Genomic DNA, 23,565 nt, shown 5'->3' with positions numbered 1-23,565 from the left:
TTCTTCAGTCTCAGCTGACTGCAGGTTTCCCCAACCTTATAAACAGTACATCTGCACAATAACTGAAACCAGCGCCACTGAATGAACAATGGGCTGTGAGGTCAGTTCCTTGATCATTAATATGCAAATTCTCATGATCATTGATCAACGACCACCTCGTGTTCTGGAGGCTCAGGAGAATTTGCTCAGCTACCTGCTCATCCACCACTACAACAACCACTTCAATTACCACTACAACCTCTACTTCGGTCACTAGCTTTGTTGTCTGTTCTGTCGCCAGCTCAGGCATTAGCTCAGTCATCTGCTCAGCTACCTGTTCAGCCAAGTCCTCCGCACCTTCTGGCCCTTCATCTTTTTGCGCTGGAGGCTCAGGTGAGCCCATCTGTCTCTGCTGGGGGTTCAGGTGAACCGCTCCAGCTGTTCCTCGTGGCTGCTGGGGGTTCAGGAGAACTGCTCCAGCACTTCATCTTGTCCCCAGACAGCTTTGGTGAGTCAGTGAAGCCACCTCCAGCTCCACCACTAGCGGCTTCCATATTGTCGCCTGCAGCTCCATCTCCTGCTCCATCATCTGCAGCTGCCATGCCACCACCTGGTCCTGCCTTGTCTGGTCCTGTCTCGTCTGGTTCTGCATGCCAGCTGTCCGCTGAGCTAACCGAGAGTCTTCAGGTGCGACTATGTCCACGTCCACATCCAGCACAGCCTGCTCTTCAACATCCACCTTCACACTGTTGCTGGCTACTTTCCAGGCCATCAACTGAGGAACTTCGCCGTCATGGGCAGTCTCCTGAACTGTCTGGCCACTGCCACTTTCCTCAATGCTGGCACCCTGAGCTTTCTCATCGCTGCCGTTGGCTCTGCCGTCAGCCTCCACAACTGCTCTGTCACTGCTGCCTCCCATGAGGTTGGCCCCCTGAACAATGTCTGCACTGCCACTTTCCACGTGGCCGGCCCAATGAAGTGTGCTGTTTTGGATTATTTTGCTGCTGGCCTTTAGGTTGCCCCTCTGAACTGTTTTGCTTTGGACCCATGTGCTGTCAACCTCCTAGCCAGCCCCCTGAACTGTCCAGTTTTGAATGGTTGTACCGTCGGTCTTCGGATTGGCTGCCTGAACTCTGATAACTGTCCCTTGATCTCCAGTGCTATCTGTGAAGACTCTGATTTGGACCATTTCACAAGCTCCAAAAGTAGGACCAAAATACAGGACTCTGAATGACAAGGATTCTACTAATAGCTGGTTTAATTAACTAAAGTGAAATACAAAATAACTTGAGGAACAAACTAGGAAACTCAAACCTCTATGTTAAAAAGGAAATCATACTGTGAGTGAGGACACAGAGAACATGCAGACAATATAAACACAAAGAAGATAACGAGGGAACAGGCAACAGGTGGGAACACAACTGACTCTAATCTGACTGATGAGACAGGGGAAACAAAACTGAATATAAGACACATAAAACAGGAGACTATCAAAATAAAACAATAATTAACACACAGAGACTAGAACAGTGAATATTTCACAGAGCTTTATGAACAGTCATAGGCACCAGAAAAAGTGTCCATCATACTGAACTGGTAATGCAGGAAATGTCTCTGGGAATCTTTTTTTTTTTTTTTTAGTTTCAGGGCTCTAGAGTGGACCAGTTTGTTTACAAATTACTCAAAGGTGCAACTAAAAAAAATCCTATATCGCACCGGTGCAAAAGTCTCCGGAACTCTGAAAGTGTGGTCATAATGTGTGTCAGCAGGTCTAAATCAATCAGAGATACCTCTCAGATGCCATGCCCAAGGTAAGATGTTCAGTTTGAAGCCTTTGAGGCACTTTTAATTGAGATGGATTTTCTCTTTATTTAATATATCTTGAGATGTTTTAATTTTAAATTTCAGCTCTGAAGCACTTTAAGCACAAGCACCTTTTCAGTACCAGGTTTTTTGGACTATAAAGTGCACTTAAAATCCTACAATTTTCTCAAAAAATGTCAGTGTGCCTTATGTATGAACTCTGGTTGTGCTTACTGACCTTGAACCGATTTTATGTGGTACATGCTCAAAAATCTGTAAAAATGGACTTTGGTAAGCTACGAAGCCGCACCGCTTTATGGTTTGTCTGAGCATTAGAGCTAATAATTAGTAATCAGGAGCCTCATGGAGTAATATGTACTGTGCATCAACATAATATTACCGTATTGCAGTGGTTCCCAAACTTTTTTTGTTCGGTCCCCGTTTGTTTTAAAAGAAAATCTTGACCCCCCCCCCCACCCCCCTTCCCAAACAAACACATCCTCCTAATACACACACCCATAGTAAACAATTAAAGTAAACCGCAATAAATTACAGGTGGCAACAAAATAAACTAACTCTTTTACGCTATGTCCTGTCAGGGTCCTGGGTCTGAGCGACCCAGGATCCCTGAGCAGTTATGAATTATATTATTAGTATTATTATATGTATTTTGGTGTTGCTTCCCTTCTCTGTGCTTGTGTGTGTGTATATATATATATGTGTGTGTGGCTGAGCACCTGTTTATAGGCGGCGTCAGGCCTGGAGGGTGTGGTCCTGCAAGGGGACTGGCCACACCCGAAGCCACACACCTGCTGCTGATCAGGCCTCATCTGGGGAGCTACTTAAGAGAGTCTTGGAGCTCCCACCGACGCGGGATCATTCCATGAGACTCCACGTTAGTCTTCTGCTTAGTTAAAGTCTGAGTGTATGCCTACTGGAATTAAGTGTCTTGACGGCTGCCTCTGTCATTTTCCCCTCAGGAGGAGCGTGGAACATCGGAGGGCAGCAGGCACGGGGTGTGTGTGGACACACGAGAGTGGAGAACACGGAGCACGGACTTTTTGGGAAGACACGACACGGGAGTCACGGGAGAGCACGGGGATTTACTGTTATTGTTTCCATCACTGTAAATAAACGCACTGTTTATACACAGAGTACCGCGCCTGGGTCCTCCTTCCCCACTCCTTCCACGGTGTGCCATGCCGCACCGTGACATGTCCACAGAGTCCATGGGTATTTTTGAGAACGCGGCTTTTTCTATGCATGTGGGCCTTTCGTCCACACGTAAACGGCGTGTGTGGCTTTTTTCATGTCACACTGTGCGCCACATTATCATTCACACGAGATTAATTTCTACAATGGCGGATAGAGACAAAATATTGTTAATCTTACTATGTGCAGTTTTTACATGCTTACATATACACACGCAGTTACTGTCCCTCCATTTAGAAGGCAGAGGCGTCATGGTGTAATTATTTTACATGCAGTTTTTTTTTCTGTGTAATAACATTCAACATTGCTATATATACATTTCTCAAAAAATGCCTCTCTGTGCAAAATGGGTCCAAAAACATAAAGAACTGTGGCATACTCTTTGTCTGTGATTTGGACGGGAGTAAGAAATTGTGGCAGGATCGACCTGATATTACTTGTATCCCACTGTAACTTTACTGTATAAAGAGCTAACATCTCCAAAATTTCAGGAGCAGTCATTATCTTATCTGACTGTTTTGTTTTGCTTATTGGGCCTTAAACTCCGGTGCACCTTATGTTCCAAAAATACAGTAACTCGCCTTTCTTGTCAAACTGTGCTCCAAATAAAGAACTTTCTGTTGACAAGATTGTAAGTTAATCATTTACAAATCAATATTGTCTGTATGGACAGCAATTTAAAAAAAAGAGTGAACATGTAAAGCTGTGGCGTTAAGTGCTGCGTTTGAAAAATTTGGGTGCACCTAACTTTTGAGCTGGTGCACCTAAGAAAAAAAGTTAGACTCACTATTGCAACCGTGGCAAAAAGAGGATGAAATAGAAATGAAATGAAATTTCACATGACTGAAAATTCTGGAAAATCCTTCAGAATGGTGATGGAAATAAAACACTGAAGGCTTTATTCGAAGCTAATCTGGGCTTTTTCTGTTGGGTTAAATCTTACATTATAAAACTCATGAACAATAGAAATTTCAAGTTTCTGATAAAGATTCAAAATACCTGTAAGAAAATGCAGAATTTCAAATTGAAGACATCACTCGTGTGGAAGGATGCAAACCATGTCACAAAGTTTTAGACTGGCACTACTGTATTTGAATACTGTACCAGGTGTTATCTGTTCATCTGACTGACCTTCATTGATCTTCTTTAATATCAAGCTGGTGACCTTCATCACGTCATCAGCATAATTCTCCACCATTAAGTCCACAGTTTCCAGGGGATGTGATGTCTCTAGATGAGACTCTGGCAATCCAGGAAAACCATCAAGTACCTGAGGATCCTGAAGGTACCTGTGGAAGATTGTCAGCCTCTCATCACCCAACTCTTCCAAAATATCCAGCAGCTGTTCTACAGGCCTCTCCATCTTTCTCTATAAAAACATGAGAGGATATTTTCAATGCAAACAAGAAAAGAGGGTCAACTGTCTCATGTGACTCATTAACAGTTTTTCCACAATACATGTTGTCTTTTTCTTATCAATCAATTCAACTCAATTCAATTTTATTTATGTATTGCCAAATCACAACAACAGTCGCCTGAAGGTGCTTTATATTGTATAGTAGATCATATATAATAATACATACAGAGAAAAACCCAACAATCATATGACTCCCTATGAGCAAGCACTTTGGTGACAGTGGGTAGGAAAAACTCCCTTTTAACAGGAAGAAACCTCTGACAGAACCTGGCTCAGGGAGGGGCGGCCATCTGCTGTGACCGGTTGGGGTGAGAGAAGGAAAATAGGATAAAGACATGCTGTGGAAGAGAGAGAGATAAATAACACGTATGATTCAATACAGAGAGGTCTATTAACACATAGTGAGTGAGGAAGGTGACTGGAAAGGAAAAACACAATGCATCATGGGAATCCCCTGGCAGTCTACGTCTATGGCAGCATAACTAAGGGAAGATTCAGGGTCACCTGGTCCAGTCCTAACTATAATCTTTACCAAAAAGGAAAGTTTTAAGCCTAATCTTAAAAGTAGAGGTAGTGTCTATCTCCTGAATCCAAACTGGAAGCTGGTTCCACAGAAGAGGGGCCTGAAAACTGAAGGCTCTCCCTCCCATTCTACTTTTAAATACTCTAGGAACAACAAGTAAGCCTGCAGTGTGAGAGCAAAGTGCTCTAATAGGGTGATATGGTACTACAAAGTCATTAAGATGAAATGGGGCGTGATTATTTAAGACCTTTTATGTGAGGAGCAGGATTTTGAATTCAATTACAGGAAGCTAACGATGGGATGCCAATACAGGAGAAATATGATCTCTCTTTCTAGTCCCTGTCAGTACTCTTGCAGCAGCATTTTGGAATAATTGAATTTCAGGGAGTTTTTAGGACATCCTGATAATATTTAATTACAGTAATTCAGCCTAGAAGTACTAAATGCATGAACTAGTTTTTCAGCGTCACTCTGAGACTCGATATTTCTAATTTTAGAGATGTTGCGCAAATGGAAGAAAGCAGTCTTACATATTTGTTTAATATGTGCATTGAAGGACATGTCTTGGTCAAAAATAACTCCAATGTTCCTCACAGTGTTACTGGAGGCCAAGGTAATGCCATCCAGAGGAAGAATCTGGTTAGATACCATATTTCTAAGATTTTCAGGGCTGAATACAATAACCTCAGTTTCATCTGAATTAAGAAGCAGAAAGTTAGCGGCCATCCAGGTCTTTATGTCTTTAAGACATTCCTGCAGTTTAGCTAATTGGTGTGTGTTATCTGGCTTCATGGACAGATAGAGCTGGGTGTCATCAGCATAGCAGTGAAAATGTATACTATGTCTTCTAATGATACTGCCTAAGGGAAGCATGTATAATGTAAACAGAATTGGTACTACCACTGAACCCTGTGGAACACCATAATTGACCTCAGTGTGTGAAGAGGACTCTCCATTTTCATGTACAAATTGGAGTCTATTAGATAGATATGATACAAACCACTGCAGTGCAGTACCTGTAATACCTACAGCATGTTCTAATCGCTCTAATAGGATATTATGGTCGACAGTATCGAATGCTGCACTGAGGTCTAGCAGGACAAGCACAGAGATAAGTCCACTGTCAGAGGCCATAAGAAGATCATTTGTAACCTTCACTAAAGCTGTTTCTGTGCTGTGCTGAGCTCTGAAACCTGACTGAAACTCTTCAAATAAGCCATTCCTCTGCAGATGATCAGTTAGCTGTTTGACAACTACTCTTTCAAGGATTTTTGATATGAAAGGAAGGTTGGAGATTTACCTATAATTAGCTAAGACAGCTGGGTCTAGAGATGCTTTTTAAGTGAAGGTTTAACTACTGCCAGCTTGAAGGCCTGTGGTACATAGCCGATTATTAGAGAAAGGTTGATCATATTTAAGATTGAAGCATTAATTAATGGACATCTTTGAGGAGTTTTGTAGGAATAGGGTCTAAGAGAGACGATGGTTTGGAGGAAGTAATTATTAAAGTTAACTCAGAAAGATCAATTGGAGAAAAAGAGTATAACTTAACATCAATGGTACTAAAAGTAGCTGTAGATAATATTACATCTGTGAGATGCTTATTGGTAATTTTTTCTCTGATGATTAAAATTTTATTTGTGAAGAAGTTCATGAAGTCTTTACTGGCTAACGTTAAAGAGATGGTTGGCTCAACAATATTCTGACTTTTTTCAGCCTGGCTACAGAGCTGAAGAGAAGCCTAGGGTTGTTCTTATTTTCTTCAATCAGAAAGGAATAGTACGATTCAATTCAATTCAATTCAATTCAATTTTATTTATATAGCGCCAAATCACAACAAAAGTCGCCTCAAGGCGCTTCATAGATACAGAGAAAAACCCAACAATCATATGACCCCCTATGAGCAAGCACTTTGGCGACAGTGGGAAGGAAAAACTCCCTTTTAACAGGAAGAAACCTCCGGCAGAACCAGGCTCAGGGAGGGGCGGCCATCTGCTGCGACCGGTTGGGGTGAGAGAAGGAAGACAGGATAAAGACATGCTGTGGAAGAGAGACAGAGGTTAATAACAGATATGATTCAATGCAGAGAGGTCTATTAATACATAGTGAGTGAGAAAGGTGACTGGAAAGGAAAAACTCAATGCATCATGGGAATCCCCCGGCAGCCTACATCTATTGCAGCATAACAAAGGGAGGATTCAGGGTCACCTGGTCCAGCCCTAACTATATGCTTTAGAAAAAAGGAAAGTTTTAAGCCTAATCTTAAAAGTAGAGATAGTGTCTGTCTCCCGAATCCAAACTGGAAGCTGGTTCCACAGAAGAGGGGCCTGAAAACTGAAGGCTCTCCCTCCCATTCTACTTTTAAATACTCTAGGAACAACAAGTAGGCCTGCAGAGCGAGAGCGATGTTCTGGCGTTGAGGAGTGCTTACTTATAAAGCAACACACTCTTTGTCCAGGCTAAATGATGATCTTCTAAATTTGTGATACGCCATTTCCTCTCCAGCTTACGAGTTATCTGCTTTAGGCTAAGTTTTTGAGAATTATACCATGGAGTCAGGTACTTCTGATTTGAGGCCTTAGTTTTCACCGGAGCAACAGTATCCTGAGTTGTACGTAGTGAGGAGGTACAATTTTTAACAAGATAATCGACCTCGGTTGGAGTAGCGTTCAGGTAGCTCAAAATCACCCACAAGAATTATTTTATCTTAGCTGAGCACTAAATCAGATAAAAAGTCTGAGAAATCAGACAGAAACTCTGTGTAAGGCCCAGGTGGACGATAGATGATAACAAATAAGACTGGTTTCTGAGTTGTACAGCTGTGGTGGACAAGGTTAAGCATCAGGCTTTCAAATTACTTAAAAGTCTTTGGTTGATTAACACTGGCAGTCCCAGGCTTCTACCTTTCTACCTTTAAAACCCGCCACCAGCCAAATGGCTGGTAGGCTTTTAGCTAAGCTTTAGCTTCAGGCAAGTGGAAGCTAAATTGGCTAGTCATTCATATGTAAATTGGGTTGTTACCTGGGAATTCTGGAGGGAGGGGAGTGGGGGTGTGTGGATGAGGGGGTGGGGGAGCTGCTAAAAGCGGTGAGCTTCCTTTTGTTTCATCTTGATGCATTCTCAATCATCCAGGGAAACAAATCTCCAAAAGTCACCAACTTGGAGTGTTTCAGTTTGCCATCTTAGGGAGAAATCAACACACATGGGTGTATGTCCTTTGTTGCTGAGATTTATTGATAAAAACAGTACAAAAAATCAACCATTTGTACACATTTTTACAAATAATTATAAAAAGTGAGTGAGTACATTTCAACATTTTCAGCAATCACTCACAATCCTGGCACTGCCATGGTATCTGTAGTCTGCATTTACCACATGTGTATCTGTTGCAGTGAACACATCGCACAGTGGCATGATTGTTCTTGCAATTGTGTTTGACCTGACACATGGCTCTTTTTCCAGGGCTCGGTGTGGAGGGTTGTGTCAAAGGCAACTGTTCTTTTCTTGCCTTCTTCGCAGCTACATGAGAGTGAGCTAACTCCCTTGCAAGCTCCACCAGGAAGTCCACCCGTCTTTCCTTCGTCCCGGAGCATGCTTGATACAGCACATGTGCATTCAGTGCTGCCATGTCAATCATGTTATAAAACACGGCAACTGGCCAGCGCCGTGTTCCTCTGCGGACAGTGTACTCCCGAACCATCTGGTCCATCTGGACCATCTGGGTTTTGTGCCTCGCCCCGCGCTGAAACACAAAAACGTGCTCCCCAGGATGGAAGCTGGCTCCAGCAGGTTTGTGAGGACCTCAGAGCTCAGCTTCAGGGCCTGCAGGGGGATGTCTGATCACAGCTACAGCTGCAGTTATTATATGATACAGCTGTTTACAACTAACATTTAAACTCTCCATTCCTTCAACCTCTGCTGCCACGCTGACGGCGTATGCGGCCAAACGGAAGAAGACAGTCTATATTCTTAGCAGCATGCACGGCGTGGTTCAGACTGATAACACTACCAAAAGGAAGCCAAACACTGTCACCCTTTACAACAAAACAAAGTGTGGCGTGGATGTGATGGACCAGATGGTTCGGGAGTACACTGTCCGCAGAGGAACACGGCGCTGGCCAGTTGCCGTGTTTTATAACATGATTGACATGGCAGCACTGAATGCACATGTGCTGTATCAAGCATGCTCCGGGACGAAGGAAAGACGGGTGGACTTCCTGGTGGAGCTTGCAAGGGAGTTAGCTCACTCTCATGTAGCTGCGAAGAAGGCAAGAAAAGAACAGTTGCCTTTGACACAACCCTCCACACCGAGCCCTGGAAAAAGAGCCATGTGTCAGGTCAAACACAATTGCAAGAACAATCATGCCACTGTGCGATGTGTTCACTGCAACAGATACACATGTGGTAAATGCAGACTACAGATACCATGGCAGTGCCAGGATTGTGAGTGATTGCTGAAAATGTTGAAATGTACTCACTCACTTTTTATAATTATTTGTAAAAATGTGTACAAATGGTTGATTTTTTGTACTGTTTTTATCAATAAATCTCAGCAACAAAGGACATACACCCATGTGTGTTGATTTCTCCCTAAGATGGCAAACTGAAACACTCCAAGTTGGTGACTTTTGGAGATTTGTTTCCCTGGATGATTGAGAATGCATCAAGATGAAACAAAAGGAAGCTCACCGCTTTTAGCAGCTCCCCCACCCCCTCATCCACACACCCCCACTCCCCTCCCTCCAGAATTCCCAGGTAACAACCCAATTTACATATGAATGACTAGCCAATTTAGCTTCCACTTGCCTGAAGCTAAAGCTTAGCTAAAAGCCTACCAGCCATTTGGCTGCTCTCCGGGTTTTAAAGGTAGAAAAGCCAAATGGCTGGGCTCTGGGCCTTCCTAGTGTTAATAGGCTGGTGTGAAAAATTGCTGCCACACCGCCCCCTCGGCCTGTGCTTCAACGTTTCTGGTAGTTAGTATGACTCGGGTGTGTTGATTCATTTAAACTAACATAATCATCCTGCTGCAACCAGGTTTCTGTAAGGCAAAACAAATCAATTTGTTGATCAATTATTAAGTCATGTACTAACAGACATTTGGAGGAGAGAGAACTAATATTTAATAATCCACATTTCACTGTTTTACTCTTTGGTTCAGATGTGGATACTGTATTGTTCTTTCTTTGTGATTTTTTTATGTTTAAGTTGTTTGTTGCTGGTTTTTGGCGTGGCGATCGTGGCTCAAGAGTTTGCAGTTCGTCTTGTAATCGGAAGGTTTCTAGTTCGAGCCCCAGTCCTTAGGGACTAAGTAAAGTGCCATACACAGGCTATTTACCATTTTGTCTGTTTGGGAGCTGACACATTCTCTATGGAGATGCGGTTTTGGGGGGATAACAGGAGGAGAGAAGCTGCAGAGACGCATGTAAGACTGCAACTTTACTTCCTGGTCCCAACTCTGGATAGTCATATTTTGGGGGGTTTAATAAATTTGTCCATATTTCTAGAAATGAGAGCTGCTCCATCCAAAGTGGGAAGGATGCCGTGTATCCTAACAAGACCAGGTTTCCTCCAGAACTTTTATGAATTATCTGTGAAGCCCACATCGTTTTTGGACACCACTCAGACAGCCAGTAATTTAAGGAGGACATGCGGCTAAACATGTCACTCCTGGTCTGATTGGGGAGGGGACCAGAGAAAACTACAGAGTCTGACATTGTTTTGGCAAAGTTACACACCGATTCAGTATTGATTTTAGTGACCTCCGATTGCCGTAACCGGATGTCATTACTGCCGACGTGAATTATGATTTTACTGAATTTACGTTTACCCTTAGCCAGCAGTTTTAAATTTCACTCAATGTCGTCTGCTCTCGCCCCTGGAAGACAATTGACTATGGTTGCCGGTGTCTCCAGCTTCACATGTCTGACTACAGAATCCCCAATTACCAGAGTCTGGTTTAGGGTTGGGGTCTGACCCCCCGGGGTGCGGGTCGCAGAGTGGAAAAAAATGGTTAGACACATGAACAGATTGGTGGTGTGCCTGGGGCTTCTGTTTAAGACTATGCTTCCTCCTCACCGTCACCCAGCCGTCCTCTTTCCCCAGCTGCTTGGGGTCTGCCAGGGAACATCTAGCGGGGCATACGCTATCTTCGGCTACACCAGCTACAGGGGCCTGGCTAGCTACGGGTGAATGAAGTCTCCAATTCAGTAATCCTGGCCTCCAGAAAAGGATAAGCGGAAGCGAATGGATGGATGGATGGATTGTTACAAGTACCATTGAGGCCTGTGCCTCAATTTATCCCACAACTTAGACATTCACATTACTCACACTCTCATTACACATACATATAGGACCTTGGGGGTGGGCACGCTGCATGGCATCCACAAGTCCATCAGGGTATACAACCTCACCCTTGGCACCTTTGCCCCACTCTCAATTGTAAATACACGTATATATTGAGGGCTAACTGGAGGGGCTATGCGCTCATCTGCTGCTCTCTGGCAGGTAGCTCCATGCCCTCCTGGGTTTTAAATGCACCTTAGAACACACATGCATCAACACTACATATGAGCGGGCGGAGGGAGGTTTGGAGTCTTCACACACCTCCGTTCTCTGTGGCCTGCTGGAGCAGGGGGGCTAGAAGGAGGAGTTGGCCGTCCGACTGGGGTCTGGAATGTGGGGCCTCCCTGCTGCTGCGAAGTCGGGGCGGTCTGCATCTCCCCACCCTCTCCAGGGACAAGGGTACCTAGACCCGGGGCTTAGAGTATGCTTGGGGAGTGTAATTGTGTGTACAGTGTCTCTTTATGTTTGTCTCCACATTGGGTGAGTGTTGAGTAATTGCATATGAGAGCATGAGGGTGGGAATGGATGTTTGTATCTGTGTGTGCCTGTATGTCTGTGTCCATATGTCAGGTCGGGTATCAGACGCCACCTCTCTGGGGACATCTCGGGCCCTCCAAGGTATGGAGGCCTATCTCCCCCACCACTTCCCCTGCCAGTGGCAGACGCCCTCAGACATCGGTGCGTTGGTGGTTCTTTGTGTCCGGGGATGGGCGTCCGGGTACACAACGACTCACTCCTTGGTGGCTGCTTGTCGGGGCCTGGAGCCTGGGGCTCGCTCGGGCCACTTCGGGGGTGGGGTGCCCTCGGCCCCCACTCCGCGGCTGCTGAGTGACCCCTCATCTGGGACTCTCCTCAGCTCTTTCTGGGATAGCGGCGCGGCTGCCCCTTTGTTGGTCTTCCTTGGTCTCTTGTGCTCTGAGGGCCTCTGGATGTCTGGAGTTTTGAGCTCCTCCATACCTGCTTCATGCCCTGGAGGACGGGGCTGTGGCCCCCCCACACCCTCTAGCAGATCATTACTTGAAGGAACCTTTTAAAAACAAGCGCGTTCATGTTCACAGGTGTACACAAGGGTGCTCACACACACACAAACGACACCCTTTTTGGCTCCTACTTCAAAGCACACTGTGCGCTGTCGATCTTGCATGCTGCACAATAATGTTTAATATTTAGTATTTACTTATTTCATTTTTCTTTCTCAACAGGTGATCCAGGTGATTGATATATGTATTTTTTTTGTCTGCTTATTTTGTTGGTTTTTGTTTTTTGCCCTTTATCCCCATCCCTCTTCTCTGCTGTTTTTCTTTCCCTCTTTCTTTCTCCCTTTTCTTTTCCTCATTCAAGTCTGTCCCGTATCTAACAAGTGAAAATAAAAAATAAAATAACAATAAAAGGTGAATCAAATAGATCATTACGGCAAGGCTGGGATGGTCCATTTGGTAAAGTAAATCCGTTGGGCATCTTTATTCGCCTTTAGACGATAATTCTAATGGCAAAAGAACCAAACGGGACAGGCAAAAAAAAAATGTACGAAAAAGAACTGGATAAATAAAGCATATATAAAAGTCCCTGCCAAAAACTGATTGCAGCTTCTACCTTGTTACAGGAATGTCGCTGATGGCTAAGAGTGACTTGATATCATTAATGAGGGATACATTTGACATGTGTTTATAGAACAACAACTTATTTATAGCAGGTTAAATACGAGCAATCAGTTTAAGGGAAAAAAACGGAAATCAGTTTTTGGCAGACGATCATTTTTTGGCACAACATCGGAAATTCTTATGGTAAATGGCCTGTATTTGTATACCGCTTTTCTAGTCCCTAAGGACCCCAAAGCGCTTTACACAACCTGTCATCCACCCATTCACACACTGGTGATGGCAAGCTACATTATAGCCACAGCCACCCTGGGGCGCACAGACAGAAGCGAGGCTGCCAGACACTCTGACCACCATCAGTAGGCAACGGGTGAAGTGTCTTGCCCAAGGACACAACGACCGAGACTGTCGGTGCCGGGGCTCGAACCGACAACCTTCCGATTACAAGGCGAACTCCCAACTATTGAGCCACAATCTAATCTTTTGTTTGATTTGTTTTTTTTTACATAGCACTTTATCAAACTGTTGTCTGCTACAGAGTTACAAGTATTATACTAATAATATAGCATCCACCATCTCCTGCTTGCATATTTGTGAAAACAGCTTAGTGGTGTGGCAGCCGTCGATTGAGCCAGCCCTGCAAACCCTGTGGATGGACGATGAATGTTAAGGTTCAAAATTGAGGAAGGAGAGTACAAACCACCATTGGTCCAGAAGGTCTTAGTCAAACAATGATTTTAATGAACACACACGTGTGGGAAGACAACTCTGTATGCCGACAGCAAGTAGTCTTCAACTTAATCAAAGCATGAACAGATATTTTATAGCATCAGGGTTTGATTTACTGACGCCCCTTCATGCGTCACAGATACATTTTATACATAGATCCGATGAACACCACAATGACTTTTCACCTAGAAAAACATCTTCTATTTTCACGGCTGGTACTTTCCGTTCTTGTCTTAAAGTGAATTGTTCCTCTTTCTTGCCGAGACATGACTAATCTCTCCTCTAAATAAATCTAACTCATGTGTGTGTGTGTGTTGACCTCACATGCTCTTTCTCAATTCACCTGTTGCACTTCTGACCTTTCACCAGACCAGAGGCTCACTGAGACTATATGTATGTCTTCTACTAAATAAATGTTTTAACCAAGAACCTCTACTAAAACCTTAATATAAAATGACCTGATATAAGTGTTTTGTAAGCATGTATTGCAATTCCTTCTATGGCTCCAAGTCACTTGCACAATAGATTGTCCGGACATCGCGCCGAACAAAGCTTCCAACCCCCAATTAATTGACCGAGCTCCAACTCTTTAATAAGCACAGATATGCATTGTGTATAAAATAGTTATAACTGCATCTGAAATACAAGGTCAACATAATAACTGTATGCATACCGTATTTTCACGACCATAAGGCGCACTGTGCTAAAAGGCGCAGTCTCAGTTATGTGTGCCCTTACTGTATTTAACACACACATAAGGCGCACTGGACCATAGGGCGCATACAAGTACCGTATGCGTATTTAAAAATAAAGCGGGAGCAAACCTGAATTCGGTACCTTACTCACATTTCTATTGCCGGTAATCGTCATCATCAACAACACACAAGCATACAAGTGTGCCTATTTAAAAATAAAGCAGGAGCAAAACAAAGTTTGGTACTCACATTTTTATCATCAATCAAACCCATCGAAGTCCTCATCCTCTGTGTCCGAATTGAACAGCTGCGCTAAATCTCCATCAAACATGCCAGGTTCACTGTCTTCACCGTCAGAGTCACTTTCCGTGCCGTGCGGCTCCTCGGAAATGATGCCGGCTTTTGCGAAAGCTCGAACAACAGTGCCAGCAGACATGTTAGCCCAAGCATCTACAATCCATTGGCAAATTGTGGCGTAACTCGCCCGGCGCTGCCTTCCACTCTTAGTGAAACTGTGGTCTCCACCGGTCATCCATCGCTCCCAGGCCGCTCGCAGCCTTACTTTGAACGGGCGGTTCACACCGATGTCCAGCGGTTGGAGTTCCTTTGTCAGGCCTCCCGGAATGACAGCAAGCTCACAGTTCATTTGCTTCACAAGTTTTTTCACATCGGCTGTGAGATGCATAGAGTCACAGATCAACAGCGATGGTGATGCGTGGAAAAAACCACCTGGTCTCCTTACATACACCTCCCTCAGCCAGTCTTTCATCATTTCCTCATCCATCCAGCCCTTTTCATTTGCCTTAATGATGATTACTGCTGGAAACTTCTCTTTAGGCAAAGTCTTTCGCTTAAAAAAATCACCATAGGCGGCAGTTTCTGTCCATTAGCATGGCAGCCAAGCACAACAGTAAAAGAAGACTTTTCATACCCCGTTGTGCGTATCGCTACCGTGCTGGTCCCCTTCTTCTCCACAGTGTGACTCACCGGGATGTCAAAAGTGAGCGGGACCTCGTCCATGTTTGTGATGTGGCTGGGCTGGATGTTTTTGTCGCCGATGTGTTTGCTGCAGTAGGAGCGGAAGATGGCCAGCTTTTCCTTATAATCCGCTGGAAGTTGCTGCGCTACCGTAGTCCTGGTCCGGATGGAAAAATGGCACCGTTTACTAAAAAGTGAAAGTGAAACTGCTTTTAGCCGAATGGTGACCGTCGAAACGCTTCTCCCGCTCGCGCTTTGCTCGATGATCCACCGCTCGAGTCTTTCCTCCAACTCGAGCCACCTCGCCTTATGTCCGCGGAAACTCAGCTGCGTTTTCTTGACCTGCCGGAGCTTGTTTTCCAGCTTCCTCCATTTGCGAACCATCGATTCGTTAATCTTAAATTCTCTCGCCGCTGCTCGATTTCCATGTTCCTCCGCGTAGCTGATGGCCTTCAGTTTAAACTGTGCTTCGTAAGCGTGTCTCTTTGCCATTTTCAGGGTTGTTAAAACAACGATGTCCTGCATAATGCACATACCTGTTCTTTTATACAGGTATGTGCGATTGTCCCGGTATATACGATCAACGCCCACACTTCACCCTTTAACGTTCTCATGGTGTTCTCTACTACGTCCTCCTTACAACACATAGGGCGCACCGCGCTATAGGGCGCGCCGCACTTTTTGAAGAAAATCTAAGACTTTTAAGTGCGCCTTATGGTCGTGAAAATACGGTAACATCTTAAGGCCTTCTTAAAGCTATCTGTTACATTGTTAAAGCCTCGTCTTAGCCTGCTGCTCAAAATAACTTTCACTTCTGCAAAACTCTCCAAGCCTGTTTCCTGTCCTGTTACTTTTAGCCTTTCTGAAAGACACACTGTTTAAACCTCTAAATGCAATATAAACTCCAGATTATATTATTAATGCAATGGTAATGATGACAATTATTTAACAATAGCAGTAAAATAATTTCCCTGCTCCACAACGATGCAGTGGACAGTGGAAGGAAGCATCCTAAAGCTCTCTTGACAGACCACCCTGTGTGATTCTCCACTCACTGACCAGAAAAGACAAACCGCAGGTCTCAGTTGCAGCACCCCATCCATGTCTGATCTTCAGCAACACTGCCAGAGACTTCCTGTAATCTATTACAGTTGTTCAAGAAATGGCCCAGGAACAGGTCACTCAGGTTAATCCTGTGTGAACAACTGAAAATATTGTTTTTTCATCTTTGCATACTGTGTATTTGAAATTTTCTTGTTTAATTGTTATTGTTATTTACTCTATTGCTATCAAATAAATATCCATGTAATATTGTTTGAAGTTAGTGTTATCAGAATCAGAATACTTTATTAATCCCTGGGGGAAATTATTTTTTGTTACAGTGCTCCATTTTAAACCAACATTAAGACAAGACAGACAATACACTAACTAAGAATAGTACAATATATACATATATACACATACATACTTCACTCATAAATAAATAGTTGGAAAAGAAACATGTGTAGTTGTAGCAGCAAACAGTGTGTTAAGTGGATGCGTTGTACAGGGAGATGTTCATACATGTTAAAAATGCCTGTAAATCAAATTTAGTTCAGTGACAATTACTGTTTGTTTGAATCAATTTATTAATAACATAAAACCTTTAAACTAATGCAACACATATAACAATGTAACAAATATATTCAAATAAATAAATATCTCAATACATAACTCATTTTGGAACTAATCTTTCTAGAAGTGAGAACAGTCTGTCAATCCTCTCCATGCTCTCCTCTCCTCAGCCTCTCTTTTGCTGCCTCATGTCGTCTCTGATGAGGTCTAGCAGCTCATCATTCCTGTCTCTTTTCCTCTTTCTCCCTGTCGTAGGTGGCTGAGCCGCTTCCTCATCACTGTCGTTTTAGTCATCCACTGCTGTGCTTGGCCCTGGAGTGTCCTCAGGGAGAGAGGAAATTAGGACAGGAGGGTTAATGGAAGGCATCTGTCCTATCACCTCATCCACATGGGCAAACCAGGGCCTAGTAGCAGCAGTGGGCTTCCCACTGACCCCCTCTCCTGAGCCTGGATACTTGAAATCCTAAAGGCAGAGGAAATCAAAAATGACAGCAGGCAAATAAAAACACCACAACAACTCTTAGTAATTGCACATTAGTGATGGTAAATTTGATTCTTTTTACTGAATCGAGTTTTAATGAGTCACTCACCAAAGTGAATCGGGTTTTTTGAGTCATTTGATTCACTGAGTCAGTTGACCAGAGAGTGCAAAAAATGTACATTTTCACTCAAACTTAATTTGTTTCTCTTTTCATGTAAATCCTACTGCTAAGATGAATGATTCTAAAAGAAAACAACTATTTTATAGAGCAAAAAAGAGCAAAAAAAATTCTAAAATTAAGCAATTTCCTATCAAAATTGCTTAATAAACATTTGCTTTGTTTATTTTTATTTTATTAGTATTTTCCTTAAATGTGTCAAATATATATTTTCTCATCTAAATGTCCACTGAGCTGTGAGCCAGGGGGCGGTAATGCGCCTTAACATTGGTTGCCAACCAAGAAGAAGAAGAAGCTGTGAGCCAGGAGGGAGGGGGTGAGTGAGTCCTGAGTGATTTGCTTACGCTTACGATTCAGCACAGGAGGGAGGGGGTTAGTGAGTCCTGATTGATTCGCTTACCCTATGATCCAGCACAGGAAGGGAGGGGGTGAGTAGCTCAAATGTGCTGTTAGCATGTTAGCAGAGCGATGCTACTGTGAACTGAGGAGCTACTATCTTGATGTGAGCTCCTACTCAGGGTTTTTTCTTCCAGTTCAGAGCAGAAATTCTTTTGTTAAGATACTAGATGTTGTGTTTTTCTCCACAATTTTAATTATAAGCTATATATATATATATATATTATAAGATATATTGCTGCTAACAGCAACAGGGGTGAGTCAGTGAGTCAGTTGGGCTTGTGAATCATGATTCATGAGATAGTCAAGTGATTCTCGAGTATTGACCGATTCGTTCATGATTCGCGCATCACTATTGCACATTTATTAACTTGTGTTCTTAAGAATCATCTTCTTGATAACACACATACGTACTTTTTATTTTTTAAAGTTATCCCATATCTTCTGGCCTGCAAGTGGGTGACTTTCCCTGGAAAGTCACCCCCTAAATCCAAAAGTTTTCACAGCAGAACACCAGAGGAATACCGTCTGGAAAACACAAGTTCTGTACAGCAGCGGTCCGTGAGTCGTTTGGTACCGGGCCATGAGAGTTGAGGCTCCGGTGTGAAATTTATCATTTTCAGGGGTTTTATTGTTAACTCTGTTTCCCTGGGTCTTTCCCTTGTTGTAGCTGTGTGTCTTATTTTGAAAGAAATATTTACACGTTACCATAGCAACCAGAGAGCATTAAGCGGCACAGAGGAGGATGTTGCTGTCAATGTTTGCGCATTTTCAGGACGACGCTGCTAATAAAGTTACACAATTACACAGTACATCCACGTTTGTTATTATATTTACAAAATGCCACAATTTTTGTCTTGGTCGGTTCATTTTATGTGGTTGTATTCATCCGCGATACCTTAAAGGCCGGTCAGTGTCTGGCATAAACCGGTCTGTGGCGCAAAAAAGGATGGGGACCGCTGCTGTACAGCATGAGGGTTAATAGGATCGTACTCATATGAATATGATGTGTAAATTGATTTATTCTTGTACATCCACGCAGTAGCGGCCCAATTCTTCACCCCAGTGAAGAGGTGATCGCTTTCTCCTTGTTTTAATAAATTAAGCCATTTGGTCTTTTTTCCCCACAAGATATCACCAATTCCCAAAAATCAAAATTAGCTGTATGTAAGCGGCAATACATGAAAAACCGCGGGACCCGCGATACAAGCTGGGTTACGGTTATTTAAATTTAAAAAAACATGTCTATGCAGATGCACAAAGCTTAACAATACAACCGCAATAACAATTTAACTTTTGTACAACCAGATTTTCATATACTTACGTTTGAAAGTGTTTTCCTCTCCTGCTTCAACCACCATTCTTATCAGAAACAAATCTCCTCTATGACCTGCAATGAATCCTGGGATATAGTAGGAGATGAAGCATACATTGGACCCATCCTTAAAATTCGGGGAAAAGTAGGACGCATTTGTCGCCACATTTTGAGCACTCTGAATTCGGACAGCCTTTGTCGCGTCACCATGACGTCATTGCCTCCAAATATGGCATTGGCGCATCCTTCCCCTGAATTCAGACACAACTAACCTTCAAATTCGCGGAGAGGTAGGACGCATTTGTTGCCACATTTTGAGCACTCTGAATTCGGACAGCCTTCGTCGCGTCACCGTGACGTCATTGCCTCCAAATATGGCATTGGCGCATCCTTCCCCTGAATTCGGACACAACTAACCTTCAAATTCGCGGAGAGGTAGGACGCATTTGTTGCCACATTTTGAGCACTCTGAATTCGGACAGCCTTCGTCGCGTCACCGTGACGTCATTGCCTCCAAATATGGCATTGGCGCATCCTTCCCCTGAATTCGGACACAACTAACCTTCAAATTCGCGGAGAGATAGGACGCATTTGTTGCCACAGTTTGAGCACTCTTTGAAATCGTAAAGCCTTTGTCACGTCACCGTGATGTCATTGCATCCAAATATGGCATTTTAAGCATCCTTCCCCTGAATTCGGTCACAGCCAGTCAGTGAATACTTTGGCTATAAATTAGGTAGTGGGTACATAGAAAGTGTGCTTCGGATGAAGCACGTGAAGATTATACTATGAAAAAAGAATGTATCTAAAAGTTTTTAATTAAATTGCTAAGCAGATAAGCTACTCAAAAACACCACTGTGTGTTTGAGCAGGAACAGGAAGTGATACTCTGCCGCAAAGAGAGCGAACACTACTCTAATCACTACAGCATCTGATTACACCGATTAGGATGATTTCAACCAGAATCATAATACTTTATTAACCCTCTAGAAATTTTGTTTATGCTTTATTACATTCTGTTTTTAAGCTTTAACTCACCAACACATTTTAAAAAAGCAGCATTGTAGACTGGTCTCCCTCCGAAAATAATTACCAAAAAACAACAGTAATAGAAAAAATCTGCTACATTTAATATTATATTAGATAACTTGTATTTTGTGCAATATAAAAATACTTCATCCCAGAACTTCTTAACTCTCATTACTTCATTGTGACATCGTGCAGTTTTCACTCATGTCAGGCAAGTATTTGTTTTGATCCTAATAACAAAGATCAAACTAAACTCACATGTCATTGAAATTTCTGCTGTGTTATTATCTTTCTGTCAAAACTAGACAGAGTTCCAATTCACTGCAGGTTATGTGAAATATGACTAATAAAGGAGGAGGACTGATATTTTAGCAGAGGTAGGAGTGTAACGGGGTCAATATTTCAGCTAATAGATGTTACCATAAAATGTCCCTAGTTATTTATTCACATTAACATTTTCATTTAAGTTCTTTCATTGATTTATGAAGCTTATACTAATTACATTTTTTACTGTGACTTTGATATATGCATAAAATGTACATTTTCAAAAGAAATCTGAACATGAGGGGGTAAATACAAACGTTCTTTTCTAGAATCTCTTAGACTTTATCAAAGTAATAAAGAATGAGCAGTAAGAGATGTCGATGAGCAGTAATGAGGAGAAAATATTTGCTGCCTGTTGAACAGAAGCCTTTTCCAAGACAAATGAGAGCTGAATGATCAGAGAGACTTACAGCAGTGACGCTGAGTCCTGGTTCTCCTCACAGAGCCAAGAGTTCACAGAGCGGAGCTGAAGACTTCACTTCACGTGAGCTGGACCACCTTACCTGCAAACACTGACACACTGAGTCCTCGGAGATCCTGAGCTGGAGCTGGGTTGTTTCTTGACTGTTTCCTTGTCACTTCAGTCAAACCTGAATTGCGACTTCTTGGGAGAAACTGGTTTGATCTGTTTTTTTTCTGGCTGTTTCCAGTTAATGGAAAGGACAATGCAGATCTACTTTTACCCAAACAGTATATTAGTAGATCAGTTTTATAAAACAGACACAGCCCTTTAGCAGTGTAATCTCTTTGAAACATCCAATCCTTCACCTCTGCTTCTGTGCTGGCTGATCACTTCGATAAAAAAGGGGAATAGCTCCAGTCTCTTTCAGTTTAATGTCTCAACATGTGTGTTGGAATGTCTTTTATCTAGTCAGAGCAGATGGATATTTTTTCTGTTTGGGGGAAAAGATCTGGGGCCTGGATCTCTTCCCTTTTAAAGGGAGTTTTCCTTCCCAGTCTAACCAAGTGCTTGCTTAAAGGGGTTGTCTGTTTTGGTGTCAGTGCGCCCCAGGGTGGCTGTGGCTATAATGTAGCTTGCCATCACCAGTGTTTGAATGTGTGTGTGAATGGGTGGATGACTGGATGTGTAAAGCCCTTTGGGGTCCTTAGGGACTAGTAAAGCGCTATACAAATACAGGCCATTTTCTCTGTATTATTGTATGGTCTTTACTTTACAATACTGTTGTTGTGATTTGGCACTTTTTAAAGTTTAATTAAACTGAACTGAAGCTGCCCTATGAACTAGCCTAACTTAATACTGAATGGCACAGTAAGAAATGTTCAAGGTATAAAAGAAGACAGTCATACTTAAACACAGTGTTAAGGTTCAAATATTGAGGAAGGAGAGTACAAACAACCATTGGTCCAGAAGATCTTGGTCAAACAATTGATTTTAATGAATACACGCGTGGGAAGACCAGTTCCGTTCGCAGACAGCGCTGATCTTCAACTTAATCAAAGCACAAACAGATTTTTATAGCATCAGGGTTTGAATTAATGACGCCCCTTCATACGTCACAGACATAATATATACATACATCAAATCAAAACCACAATGACTTTTAACACGGTTCGAAAGAACATCATCTTCTATTTTCATGGCCGGTTCTTCCGGTCAACCTTTTGACTTCCCGTTCAGCCACTCAACCTGCAAGACCTCGTTCCTCATTTTCAGAGACAACAAGGAACGGTTCCTCTTTCACAGTTGCGAGTAAACATAACTAACCTCTCACCTATAAATGATTCCCTCTGAGTGTGTGTGTGTGTGTGTGTGTGTGTGTGTGTGTGTGTATATGTCGTACTCAAATGCTCTCTCAATTCACCCGTTGCACTTCTGACCTTTCACCAGAACAGAAGCTCATCCTTAGGTACAATAACCTAACTGAAACTATATGTACTACGTTGAATAAATGTTTTTTATAATCAAGAAGCTCTACTAAAAGCTTAATAAAAGAATATAAAAGTATACCAGACAATTTGAATAACCTAGTAATTCAAATAGCCTCGCCTAACCTGCTCCTCAGAATAACTTAGACTCTGCTTTCACTTCTGCAAACTCTCTGCAAGCCTGCAGTTTCCTGTCAGCCTGTGACTTTAGTCTTTCTGAAAGACACACACACTGTTTAAACATCTGAATGGAATATCAATGCTGTAGATTATATTCTTAATGCAATAGTAATGTTGATGATTATTAACAATAGCAGTAAAATAATTTCCCTGCTCCACAACAGTCAGATTTTATTAGAGGTGAAACAAAGCTGCTTTTTATAATGATGATTGATATGGTGATGTTTCCTGTTTTTAGTCTTACAACAGACTAGACAAACAAGAAATCAACTGCAGAATAGTTTTAGTTGGCAGCATTTCTCATCTCTGTGAACCACCAATGGTAAAAATATTTTATTTAATAGACTGTTTACCTTTTCTGTGAGTAAAGAATCCCAGTAGGGCCAGAGCCTATCCCAGGTGTCACAGCGATGTCGGTCTCTCTGCAACCCTGTACAGGTTGCACAGAGACAGACATCATTCACACTGACATTGACACATGCAGCCAACTTAGAATTAATAAAGGACATAACCCCCACTAACATTCAACACTGTTTTAATCACATTTTATTTCAGACTTTTCAGAGGTGTCAGATTTACTTTGACTGAAGTGAAAAAAAAAACATCTAACATCCTCTTCTCCTCTATCAGTCCTATCAGTTTCTGCCACACCTGAATCAGCAGCTGTCAGCTGAGGAATGTAGAGTTAAACTGAACACAGCCACATGAATAACAACAGCAGCCTTCTTGGCTTTAACCCTTGCTAGACTGTCAGTGAAATACTGCCAAGGTTCTTTTTGGCATACGTGGAAAAATATTTCTTTGTTCTTGTGGGTCCTAAGAAAGGACCTGTTGCTGTGCAGACCACTGCTAAAACAGTGTGTAACAAAGTTTGACTTTATTGAG

At 42.7% G+C, this 23,565-nt stretch overlaps 1 protein-coding gene and 1 long non-coding RNA gene across 2 annotated transcripts in view; both read right to left on the bottom strand.

Annotated features, from left to right (window-relative positions):
• The window catches only part of LOC145426043 (NLR family CARD domain-containing protein 3-like), a 40,906-nt gene extending 40,008 nt beyond the window's left edge, over positions 1–898 (bottom strand). Inside the window, exons 1-2 of the mRNA XM_080299608.1 lie at positions 506–898; positions 194–430 (exon numbers count right to left, since the gene is read on the bottom strand). Of these exons, the coding sequence (XP_080155734.1) occupies positions 194–430; positions 506–898 (630 nt within the window). The remainder of the gene's footprint in view (positions 1–193; positions 431–505) is intronic.
• LOC145426168 (uncharacterized) overlaps positions 1–14,227 on the bottom strand; it is a 537,068-nt gene extending 522,841 nt beyond the window's left edge. Inside the window, exon 1 of the long non-coding RNA XR_013906898.1 lies at positions 13,956–14,227. This is a non-coding gene — a long non-coding RNA (uncharacterized LOC145426168). The remainder of the gene's footprint in view (positions 1–13,955) is intronic.
• Between the last annotated feature and the right edge of the window lie 9,338 nt (positions 14,228–23,565).

Source organism: Astatotilapia calliptera, chromosome 3, assembly GCF_964374335.1.
Source record: "Astatotilapia calliptera chromosome 3, fAstCal68.1, whole genome shotgun sequence".
Classification (NCBI taxonomy): domain Eukaryota; kingdom Metazoa; phylum Chordata; class Actinopteri; order Cichliformes; family Cichlidae; genus Astatotilapia; species Astatotilapia calliptera.
The sequence above is the reverse complement of the archived record's forward strand: the minus strand, read 5'-3'. Positions and strand labels throughout refer to the sequence as shown.